This window comes from Salvelinus alpinus, chromosome 22, assembly GCF_045679555.1.
Source record: "Salvelinus alpinus chromosome 22, SLU_Salpinus.1, whole genome shotgun sequence".
Taxonomy (NCBI): Eukaryota; Metazoa; Chordata; class Actinopteri; order Salmoniformes; family Salmonidae; genus Salvelinus; species Salvelinus alpinus.
Window position 1 is genome coordinate 15,628,678 of NC_092107.1, and position 12,704 is coordinate 15,641,381.

Sequence of the window (12,704 nt, forward strand, 5' to 3'; positions counted from 1 at the left end):
GAAGAAAAAAATAGCAAAAACACAAGTTCATTTTCAGAAATAAGTATGAGCTAATCTTCCTTAATGCTATGCAGACATAATTATTATGATGTAGAATAACAACTTACATGCAGTTGTTGTCAGTAGCAGCCGAAAGAGAGCTCCTCTGTCTCTGATAGTTCTGGGTTACTGCCAGACTGAGCAAAAAACAGATAGTGTGTTAAAAGTCATGTAATGATTAACTAGGCCAGGGTTTCTCAGACTTGTCCTGGGCCCCCCTGGGTGCATGTTTTGGTTTTTGCCCTAGCACTACAACACTGTTTCAAATAATCAAAGCTTGATGATGAGTTGGTTATTTAAATCAGCTGCGTAGTGCACCCAGGGGGAGCCCAGGAGTGAGTTTGGGAAACCCTGAACAAGGCTATTTAATCACCAAGACTTACTTTACAATCATTTATTATAAATAATTGTACATACTTCCTCTCAGTCAGCAACAGTCTTCTAATGGCTTCATTAAACATAGGCTGAATCCACACTGAAATACTAAAATAATAGATACCATTTTATAAATTTAATTTATTGCATGAATGGTGACCACAGCCCTTCTGAAAATACATTTAAATCATGTTTTATTTAGATTTGTCCACCCTGCTCCATGTTTTCCATTTCAAATTGGGCTCCCAGTGTGGCTTTACTACCGGGCCATTATGACCATCTGGCAGTTCCTTCATTGCATGTTCCTAGCCTCAACTTGAATTCAGAATGACTGAAATATACCTGCTGGAGCGCGTGCTACGGGTGGGTGTTTTCATTGTTTCAAGGAATTTCAATGCTTTAATTACAGTATGTCACTATTTATCAATTACATAAAATGGCATTATTTGTATTTGAACATTGTAAAACTGTAGCAGCTCAGTACGTCTGGGCAGAGAAGAGCAAAGATAGACAGGAATCTCATGTTGTGCATAGTTCAACAACTTTCAATCCATTCTCCAGCACTGGGACACACAGCACTGATCAGCGCCATCAAAATCTCGGGGAAGCATTATTTGATGAGTGCTTGACAGGGGGAGCAGAGTGGGTAACCTCTTGCAATGTTAGGCATTTAATAAGAGACTAATGCGTTCAAGAGTAAATACACAGCATACTGTCATATGGATGTCTTACAATCACTGCATTGTGTAAGGATCAAGCTGTACGTGACGTGTTTCTCCTGCATTCACTATGTAAGGAGGGCTGGTAAATACATGCTAACTGATAAAGATACACATGCACAGGTGGTTAAAAGGGGAGGATAGGTTATGAATACAGAATACAGCGACTGATCACCCACAGCCATTGTTGCTATTGTGAACAGTGGGATTTCCATTTCAATGAAGATAAGAAAGGAGAGATTGTCAGAACATGAGGTAGTGGGCGGAAGATCGAGATGGAGTGACACGCTACCGACAAGCTCCTGCCGGCATAATGATCAGGAGGTGATAAAAACAGGCAGCACACAGAAACTGCTGGTTAGTAGATATCCTACTCTTAGAACGGGCTTCCTTTTTCACCAACACAATCTCACGGGAGAGGAAGGGATGGTGTGTGCGGCGTGTGTGCGCACAAATGGAAAACAGAGAGAAGGAGTAAGGAACAGTAAGATAGAGAGACCGTGAGTGAGTGAGGAAGAGAGAGAGAGTGGGATAAAGAGACAGGGAGGGAGTGAAAGTGTGTGAAACGAGTGTGGTGAAAGCGGATTCCTCCACAATCCACTCCACTTCTCAGCACAATATAACATTTCTGAGGGTATATTAGCCATCCACAACCCTGCATCCTCCCTCCTCCAGAGAGAAAGGTAGAGAGGGAGGGATCGCTCATGCCACCCAATCCCCTTCCACCTTCCAGCCCTCTAAAAGCATCCCTCTCCCAGTGCCGGATAGAAAAGAGACAAAGCGCTTTCCCTGGTCTCAGTGCGTGGGTACAATCACCCCTGTGATCAGCACTGTAAATATGAGTAAGTAGGGCAACTGTATTTGATCAACAAGGGCCTGCAGCCTGCGGTGTTCACTCCCCGTGCTGTCACCGGGGCTTACCGGAGCTACCGGAACAGACGAGTCACTGAGCCTGGCTTAACCAACAAACGCTCTCACTGAATGCCTCTGCTTGCCTGCCCGGTTGGCACGCAACGGCGGGCGGGGGTCACGTCTATACACCACCCTCATGGCACACGCAAAACACCCCCCTTCCATTACAAGACAGAGCCTGTGACACAAATCAGCTGTGCTATCGGGACATCAGCAGCAGGAGAGTCATTTGCATGCTATCTCCTAACGACAGGGAGCGTGATCAAGAGGATCAAGCTGATTGGTCAATACTACAGTAGAGTTTGGCTGGGGAGGGTCATAAAGGCCCCCCATTGATGACTTAAATGACCTGGCTAACTTAGGAAAGCTGGGTAGGGAGGCTGTTTTATTGGTGTGGAGTCACACGGTGACTAATTGCAGCCTGTTGCCTTTTAAAGAGGAGATGGGGAGGGTAATGTTTTTGCTGTGGTGGCAGGCCAATGGATTCTTACTGTAACAGGCGTTCTCCAAAGCTCCTATCATTTCTGTGTGGGTTTTTTTGTCCATGGAGATTTGCATTGCAGGAATTAAAACAACAACCTATTGTTGATTTTGACATGGTATTTATAGGTGATGCATCGCAGCTGTGACAGTGTTGCCATGTATTTGTTTACTGAAGGTTTGAGCCACTCTTGCGTCGTCATTTCCACACGCTATGTGGCCTGAACGGGAGTCCACCTGGACCGAATGGAATGTACTAGACATTTTATGATCTTCACTTTCCATTGTGCGCGACTAACCTGTAATTGCTAAGTGCAAATTGAAAGCGAGAAACTAATGAATGGAGAGCATAACTATCTTTTCGATTAATGGGAAACATTTTATTTTTGTTGTTTTGTTTCTTCCTCATTGCTGTTGGCCATAAATGTAATTGCCCATTTTGATTTGCATAAGCATGCCTTTCATGGGATTGTGCGTGGCAGAGAAATGTTTGTTCCAGTTCATTTTGAGACGTTTTCTGTGCGAACATTGTAGCACAGTGGTTGAACTCTCCCAAGGGGGCTCGTTCAGTGGGACAGATGTTACATTACTGAATTCTATGTCCTTTGTTAGCTCGCCAGAGATTTCTTAAGAAACCTATTAAGTAAACAGTGGTTATGCTGGAGGTTATAGTGGGTGTATTGTGTACGTGGAAAACACTCCAATACATGCCAATACACTGGATAGTGGATAAGCCTGTATCTTTAACCAAATCCTCATATAATCATACACATTTACTATAGTCACAACATTTTCACTTAAAACAACCGTCCACCCACACACATATGTTTATACCACTTTAGCATAAACACTAAAGCATACATGTACATCATGCATGGTATGAGTCAACCTTGAACTTTGAAATCTTTCATACAAACATGTATTTAATATACAAGTAAACAATCATGCCCAAGATAGCGGAATCTTCTGCAGTTTTGATAATTAGCATCTATGGTAACGTTGGTTATTTATACTTGAATAACTTAAACAAAAATGTATTCATATATACAGTATATATTTTTTTATACCTGTGTTCATATTGTCATTACGTTTCTAGTAGATAGACTATATGGTTCAAGAGAAAATATCCTAATTACTGGAAAAAGCATCTAATCAACAATTACATTTTTTTTACATTAATAGTCTTCCAATTATTGACTTTTTCTCACAACTACCACCAGTTTGATGCCAAAAAATAGAAAACAAATACCTATTGACATATTAAAATAAATACAAGTGTGTAAAATAATAAATATACACTGAGTGTACAAAACATTAGTAACATGACAGACTGGCCAGGTGAATCTAGGTGAAAGGTTATTGATGTCACCTGTTAAATCCACTTTAATCAGTGTAGATGAAGGGGAGGAGATATGTTAAAGAATGATTTTTAAGCCTTGAGACAATTGAGACATGTATTGTGTGTGTGTGTGTGCCATTCAGATGGTGAATGGGCAAGACAAAATATTTAAGTGCCATTGAACGGGGTATGGTAGTAGGTGCCAGTTGCACCAGTTTGTGTGTGTCAAGAACTGGAACACTGCTGGGTTTTTCAAGCGCAACAGTTCCCGTGTGTATCAAGAATGGTCCACCATCCAAAGGACATCCAACGAACTTGACACAACTGTGAAAAGCATTTCGACACCTTGTAGAGTCCATGCCTCGACGAATTGTTCTGAGGGCAAAGGGGGGGGGGGGGGGGGCGTAACTAATTTCATGCTGAAACACTCATATTAAACACCAATGGTATTCAACAAGTTGATGGTTTATAATTATGATAATGTTTTACAGCTTTGTCATTCTATTTCATTATTTGTAAGTGTGGTAAGGACACACAGAGAGCCAGACATAATTACAGATGCATTTGCTAATCTGTAGTACCCAAAAAGGCCATTAGATGTCATCTTATACAATTCAAAATAAAACTTGAAAGTTACCAAACTTCAAAGGGTCCAGTAATATACCCTCCCTTTGTAACCCTATGCCCATCACATATCTCCACACACACACACACACACACACACACACACACACACACACACACACACACACACACACACACACACACACACACACACACACACACACACACACACACACACACACACACACACACACACACACACACACGAAACCAGGCAGCATTACAACAATGTTCAGGAAACACAGTGCTCCATTGGGCCTATCATGTTTGACTTCCAGTGCAATGACGGGGGACTTCACCTCCACATCACCATAAATGAACACAGCAGCGAGTTCCTGCCCTGCAACACCTAACCAGGCAGAGCAGACGCTACAGTACAGGACATTCTGCAGCATATCTCACCCACAGCCATAACACATACAATGGGAGGTGCTAGGTGGTGGCGGATTGCAGCCAGGCAACAAGTCTGACAGTACACATGAGAGAATGCCAACTAGTTGACAGAAATGTCAACGCTGTCTTCTTTTAAGACAATGGCAAGATGGCTGGCGGAGTGCCTCTGTCACTCTGATTACCCAAGCAGGCAAATACACCCCACCTCCTCTATCCTCTCCTCCCTCTACCCCCCACCTTTCACTCCCATCACTGGACACCCTCCACTCCCCAATCAGATTGTCAACTGTTGGCGATGGTTAACAGGATAACGTTGTTGAGGTGAAGCAGGAACATGGTAATCCACTCCCAGTGCCAAAACAGTTAATGACAGTTAGAGCTCGTAATTAGCCCATGATCCCTCTGTCGTACACTTTAACACCATTGACCTTTCCCTGAGTAAGCTGTGTACGCCCGCTCCCTCCTCCACCTCGCTCCATCTCCCGCCTCTCTCACTCTCCTCTACCCTGACTGTCAAAGCAACATGATGCATTCACGGGGCGAACTGCTAGGGCAATGGCACACACTAATGCAAACACATAGAGGCAAGCAGGCACACACGTACCAGCACGCACGCACGCACGCACACAATGACTACAGCCAGACAAAGCCACCATGACAGTGACTGCGAGCTGCTCTGTCGCTTGTGACACTAAAGGCTGTCAAAGTTTACACATGTTAACTAGGGACGGGAATTGCCAGGGACCTCACAATATGATATGACGATACTTAGGTGCCGATACGATATGCATTGCGATTCTCACCATTCTATATGTACTGAGAATCCATACTGTGATTTTATTGCAATTCGATGTTCCAAAGATATTGCTTACCATACGTCTACCGCGGAGGGACGAGAGGAAACACGTTTCGATCAGTCATGGAAATAAAAGTGCTGAAAACAAATTAAAAAGAAGATAGAGAAACAGCTATGAAGGAAAAATGTTGGTGCAGGTACAACTAGCTCAAAAAATAATATTGCGATATTGTCAAAACAATACGATTATTGTCAAAATTAATATCCCGATACGTAACTGTATAGATTTTTCCCCCTATCACTAATGTTAACGGCTAAGTGTCTCCCACCCATTAGAAACCAAACTCCATGCTCTCTCGAACTAGTCCTCCACTGAACATAGCCTCCTTTTCAAAGATGAGCTGTTCAAAGACGTTGGTCAGAAGAACACTCTGCACTCTGCTTAGCTGTGTAGACCTCCGCTGCAGTGACATAGCTCTTATTGTTGTTGCTGTTGTTGTTGTTGTTGTTGTGATATTGGTGGTGAGGACTGGAGACCTGATGTGCTCATGGAGACGAGGCTCTGCCTCCAGGACAAAGGCAGCCGGGGTTGTAGTCGACACCCGCCTGGCATGAAAGAACAGAGTTGCACATCTATCACCACTGGCCTATGACCACTTATAACATATAATGATGGTACGATAATAATGCATTGGTCAAAATAAATCCTCAGATCTTAAACAACTACACAACATTGCATTGAGCTGCATGTCACCTCACGCATCATCATTCTGTAGCAGTGTGAGCATATTCTGTACAGGTTGGCAGCCAGTCTTTGCCAGAACACTCACCAATCATCAGTTATGGAAGTGAAGAGGAGGGGGACTGGAATAATACTCTGGGAACATGGCCATGACAGCTGGGTGAACACCCTGGCTCACTAAAGAAGTGCAAGGTGATCTTTATGACCCAGAATCAGAACATTTGTTTTTAAGACACATCCGTCCCAGCAATGATGTCCGCACAGCACGGTGTCCCTACAACTGCTATGGGACTTTGGATCTTCCATAGGAATCTCCCATACTGGCCCACTGAGACACATTCCCAAAGGTGTCTCCTATCCAAGCACTAGCCAAATCTCACCTTACTTAGCTATTGTCTTTTGCTGACAGCGAGGTGCTGGGTGTGATGAATGCTACAAGGGTTTAAGTGCTTTTGTTATGGTGTGAGGTTTGTCCCATTTTCTGAGTGCACATCTACTAAATCGTTGGGGTACAGCCTAGCCTGCCACCGGGGCAGCTGGAAACATCACCTCTTAAGAGGCAGCAGCGAGAGTCTCCTGTCAGCATTATTTCCATCACAGTGCAGAGGCTTTTGCCAGTTTGGGCAGTGAACTCACGGACAGGCGCCCCTCAGCCAGGAAGAGGACGGCTGCTACATGTTGACATCCTGTACTACCTTCAAAGGCTACTGCTGTGCTGTGGTTGGTGTAGATGTGAATGCTAATGTGTGGCTAGCCCTGGAGTCAGTCAGAGCGAGAAGCACAGCTCGGAAAGCCACAGCTCGGAAAGCCACAGCTGAGACGGAAGCGAGGGAGCTGCCATCTCGTACACCCTCGGTCTCCCTCCCTTTCTCCCTCACTCTGCCTTGGCAGACATTACACCTCCCTTTCCACTCCCCTCCTCCTTAATTGAAAAAAAGTCTCAGGCGTTTTCTTGTAGGATCACTTCATTTCAACTCTATGAAGCATAATTTATGCAGAACAACTGGACAAAGTATGACAAGTACATAGCATAATCTGGTAGTAATACTTTACTGTTTTCTCATGAGATTGAGGTTTAGGCACGCAGGCGATTAGAGTGGCCAAGTGTTGTTTCTGGATCAGTTTGAGATGTGTGCTCTGGAAGGTTTGGGTTAGAAGCAGGGCTGGTTAAGCTGGTCCTGGACCTGCTCCATTGCAGTCTGCTGAGCTCTCCAGTCTCACTGCTAATAGACTGAGGTGACTCAGGGCCCAGTCAATTTGTGTCTGCCTCCCCATTCCCCCACACTGCTCCACGCCAGGGACTGCATTACACCTCCACCCACACACTCAGCAGAACCAACACTCTAGCTTATGAAGACAAACACTAGACTACACACATGAACACGCTAATGCTAACGAACACACACACACACACACACACACACACACACACACACACAACAGGAATATCACCTTTCCTTGAATAGGTTTGTGCTTAGACTCAAAGTAAAGCTCAAGAGGCTCATTTAGATGGAGAAATGTAGGATATTGACCAAACTTCGGCAGCTTTCAGACTATAAGCGTCATTATTTTCCCTGCCTTTCTATGATATTGTGTGGGGAGGATAGGATAGCACCATGATTTGGATACCTCACTGCCGGAATGCCCACCACTGGCCTTCAACGTGTAAACAAGAACAAACACACAGCATTCCAACAGAGGCACCTTCTGCTTTGTGCACCTAAATTACATGGAATAATGCTCCATACTTACCCATGGTAGTGGGTCGAAATGTACAAATCACAATGCAACAACATGAATGCGACCCACATAGGGAAGTTACGATCATTGAGAAAAATAAAGAAACCTCTCCCCTATTGAGATTACCTCATAGCAGGGGTTGAATCCTGTCAAGGTCTCTTTCTGTCAAGGTGTCTTTTTTTGTTTGTGTAAAGCATTCAGCGACAAATTGTGTTGTAAAAAGTGCTCTAAAATTCCAGTTGCATTGTTTGATGTCTTGAAATCGAACAAAGGATGTGAGTGCCAGCATGACGTGAATATATCAGCCACAAGACAATGCCAGCATGACGTGAATATATCAGCCACAAGACAATGCCAGCATGACATGAATATCAGCCACAAGACGGAATGCCAGAATGTTAAAGATTACACCATGTGTACAACTTCAGCCCAGTGAGTTCCATGACTGGTGAACGCATTAAAACATCTCTAAACGGAGGAGCAGAAGATTATCAGACCACTGATATGTTAGCTGCCATTATCACTCCATAGCTGTAGCTAAATGATCAAATTAGTCTCTTTCTCATATTCACAATAAACAAAGGTTAGCAACCGTTGAACATTTGGCGATATTTTGTCATAATAGTGGATTCACTTTCTAATGGTTACACTTTGCAGGAAAATAATTCCTTATTAACTTATCGTACAAAACAGATTTACACTAAAGCATGTTAAGCAAAGTGAACCAACTTCATCATAAGAATGTTCAGTGTATCACAGGTTAATTTCCTCACATAATTCCAGCAAGTTAGGCTTCTTCACACGTTAATTATGCATTCATGACCACACACAGCTTCTCCACGCAGTCCTCGCAGCATGTATCCAAGGTATACAGTATGTGGCCTTACTGGCAAATGTTTGGTGAGTGCTTCTCTACCGAGCCCCTGGAAGGTACTAGAGAGACTCTTGTCAGCTTTCTGCTCCCTTGACTCTAGATCATGGAGATGATAGAAATACGATAGTGATGGAGACACTTGAGATTGGCTAATCTTTTCCCCATACACTAGGACCTCATCTGGGATAAGTGAAGAGTCGATGCCAGAGGGATTTCTCCCCGGCAGGCAAGGTAACGGCAGGGATCTCCCTCCCGCATTATCCGCCAGAAGTGGCCCTCCACATTTGCCGTAGATTCTCAGAGAATGACTTCTATTTATCATCCGCCACCCAGGGAGAAGCTTGGCAGCCATAGAGCACAGAACGGCTTGCAGGTGGGAAAATTCCCCAGTAATACAGTTGCTACTGTGTGTACAGTACAGTGAGCTAGATCCAAAGGATGTGTGGAAGTGTTAGCGGTTGTGGAAATTTCCGCTGGGCGTGTTTCTAGAGACATGACAGCTTGTAGGTAGGGGAACATATGCATGCGGAACAAACAACAGCATGATGCGGAGGCTTTGACCTTGGCGAGGAAGGCTGGCGCTGCTGCAGGAGGCCCATGTTGCTGACAGGTGCCACAAAGCCAGGTACGATGCCTTGTTTAGGTTTCCCGCACGAGTTCAGAACATGTGTCCCAATCAGGTGTGATACACTACATGGGCTCCATTCCAACACTGGATTCTACGTTAACATCATCCCGAGACAGTCTGTCTTTGATTGATGGGAAAATAGAGGGAAAATAGAAAAGAGTGGGACCTTAATAGTACATTTGATGTGCAAAGGCTCATCCCTGAATTTCAACTTGATGTAGAGTACAAGTCAAAGTTTGGACAGACCTACTCATTCCAGGGTTTTTCTATATTTTTACTATTTTCTACAGCACTTGTTGGCTGCTTTTCCTTCACTCTGCGGTCCAATTTATTCCAAACCATCTCAATTGAGTTGAGGTCGGGTGATTGTGGAGGCCAGGTCATCTGATGCAGCACTCCATCACGTACCTTCTTGGTCAAATAGCCGTTACACAGATGTGTTTTGGGTCATTGTCCTGTTGAAAAACAAATGATAGTCTCACTAAGCACAAACCAGATGGGATGGTGTATCACTGCAGTGTGCTGTGGTAGCCATGCTGGTTAAGTGTGCTTTGAATTCTAAATAAATCACTGACAGTGTCACCAGCAAAGCACCCGCACACCATCACACCTCCTCCTCCATGCTTCACGGTGGGAACCACACATGCAGAGATCATCCGTTCACGGTTGGAAACAAAGATCTCACATTTGGACTCATCAGACCAAAGGACAGATTTCCACCGGTCTAATATCCATTGCTCGTGTTTCTTGGCCCTAGCAAGTCTCTTCTTCTTATTGGTGTCCTTTACTAGTTTCCCCCTAGTACTCTACCCCTAGTACCTTACATATCATGTAAGGATATCTATTGAAATCATTCATTTTTGGAGAAGATACATTTCTGAAAGTATGTGGATTCATTTACGCCTTAGTATAAAGGCTTAGATAGTGCCTTGTTGCAAACAGGATGCATGGTTTAGAATATTTTATTCAGTACAGGCTTCCTTCTTTTCACTCTGTCAATTACGTTAGTATTGTGGATTAACTACAATGTTGTTGATCCATCCTCAGTTTTCTTCTACCGCACCCATTAAACACTGTAACTGTTTTAAAGTCACCATTGACCTCATGGTGAAATCCCTGAGCGGTTTACTTCCTCTCAGGATGCCTGCGTCTTTGTATTGACTAGGTGGATTGATACACCAACCAAAGTGCAATTAATAACTTCACCATGCTCAAAGGGATATTCAATGTCTGCTTTTTTTATACCCATCTGCCAATAGGTGCACTTCTTTGTGAGGCATTGGAAAACCTCCCTAGTCTCTGTGGTTGAATCTGTGTTTGAAATTCACTGCTCAGCTAAGGGCCCTTACAGAAAATTATATGTGTGGGGTACATAGATGAGCTAGTCATTCAAAAATCATGTTAAACACTATTATAGCTCACAGATTGAGTCATCCAATTTATTATGTGATGTTATTATAACTTGTTCAGCACATTTTTACTCCTGAACTTATGCCACGACAAAGGGGTTGAATAAATATCGAACAAAGAGATTTCAGCTTTAAATTTTTTATTCATTTGTAAACATTTCGAAAAACATAATTCCACTTTGACCTTATGGGGTATTGTGTATAGGCCAGTGACAAAACATCTCAACTCATATTTGTTTTTATCCAGACTGTAACACGACAAAATGTGGAAAAAGTCAAGGGGTGTGAATACTTTCTCAAGGCACTGTATGTCTTAAACTGTGTGTACATACGGTTGGCTAAAGTTAGCCAGCTGATGAACATACCGCACAGAGCAGTACAGTGCAGTGTCAAGGGTAGAGTTCTATCCTGCAGTTTCTGGCTAGACAGGTGTTGTGTGTGTGTGTGTGTTGTGCTTACCATCTAGCAGCTGGCAATTATCCAGCCCTGCAATGCCTCGTATCCATTTTGAGACTTTTTTGCTGACTCACAAAAACATTTTCAATGGTTAACAAGAAGATTTTATTGTTGAAAACGGCACATTTAAAATCCCAGACCTTCTGATGTCTGCAATTTTTATTCCATCTCCAGTCCATTTAGCCAAGCACAGATGACTTCCAATATAACCCCCCCCCCCAAAATGCGGCGAGGAAATGGTAATATAATATTTTTCCGAACCATTCAAAATGGCTTGCCCAGCAAAAGGCTGATTTGATTAGCCTTTCAGAGTAATACGTGCATGGCCGTGCAGTACTGCCTTCTCCGGGGACAGGGAGGTTGTGCCAGAGAGACAGACCCAGATGACACAGAGGGCCATCCAATGTGTGAAACTCTCAGCTTCTCTTTAGCAATGCTGCAGGGCAGCTCCCATCATGTCATCAGATTCAGGCCGCCTTAGCCGCACCGTGGCCAAGTGGTGTGTCATTGTCCTTTGCCTTTTGTCCTCTTTCCCCAAACCATCTCATTAAATGAATTATCCAGCTTCGTTCATCCAAATTACCCGGTACTATAAAAAGTAGATGAGCGACAGACAACCTTGGGTGAATATGCTACAACACAATGGCTATATATTTATTTCATTCCAAGCTTATACCTATGTCTCTTCTACTTTATCGGGCGTTTGAAATTGAGCTTTCATAAAGTTTCATTGTGATAGGGCCTTCATTCTTTGCAAGGCCTTGAAGAGGCCTCTCTACAGTATAGAGCCCTTTATTAAACATTCTACTTCTAACGTGTACATAAAGATTATAATTTCCCAGCGACATAATAGGTCTGATGAGAACCATTATTCATATTTTAAGACCATCTATTATATTTCACAAGCACTGAGTCAATTTCTAAACATGTCTAAGCTCATATACTGTCTAGTCTCACTTTCTGATCTACAGACATCCACTGTAACCTTTTTATATTGTCAATTGACTGGGATCTTTTACAAGCTACATGCCCTTGACGAGACGAGTCCTGACAGTCACTTTAACTTGTCAATTGTGTATTCAGTATGAGGATGTCTGGCCTGTATGTAATGAGCATCGGAGGCAGCCAGCCCAGCACCGGACCATAAACTACACGCCTGTCAATGAGATACACCGGCT

General features: G+C 43.5%; 1 protein-coding gene across 2 annotated transcripts in view; it reads right to left on the bottom strand.

Moving 5' to 3' along the window:
• Positions 1-12,704, bottom strand: part of LOC139549117 (leucine-rich repeat and fibronectin type III domain-containing protein 1-like protein) — a 141,317-nt gene that overhangs the window by 20,064 nt on the left and 108,549 nt on the right. Inside the window, exon 3 of one of the 2 annotated variants that reach the window (XM_071359255.1) lies at positions 108-176. The exons of the other annotated variant lie outside the window; for it this stretch is intronic. Within the exon in view, the coding sequence (XP_071215356.1) occupies positions 108-176 (69 nt within the window). The remainder of the gene's footprint in view (positions 1-107; positions 177-12,704) is intronic. 2 annotated transcript variants of the gene reach the window in all.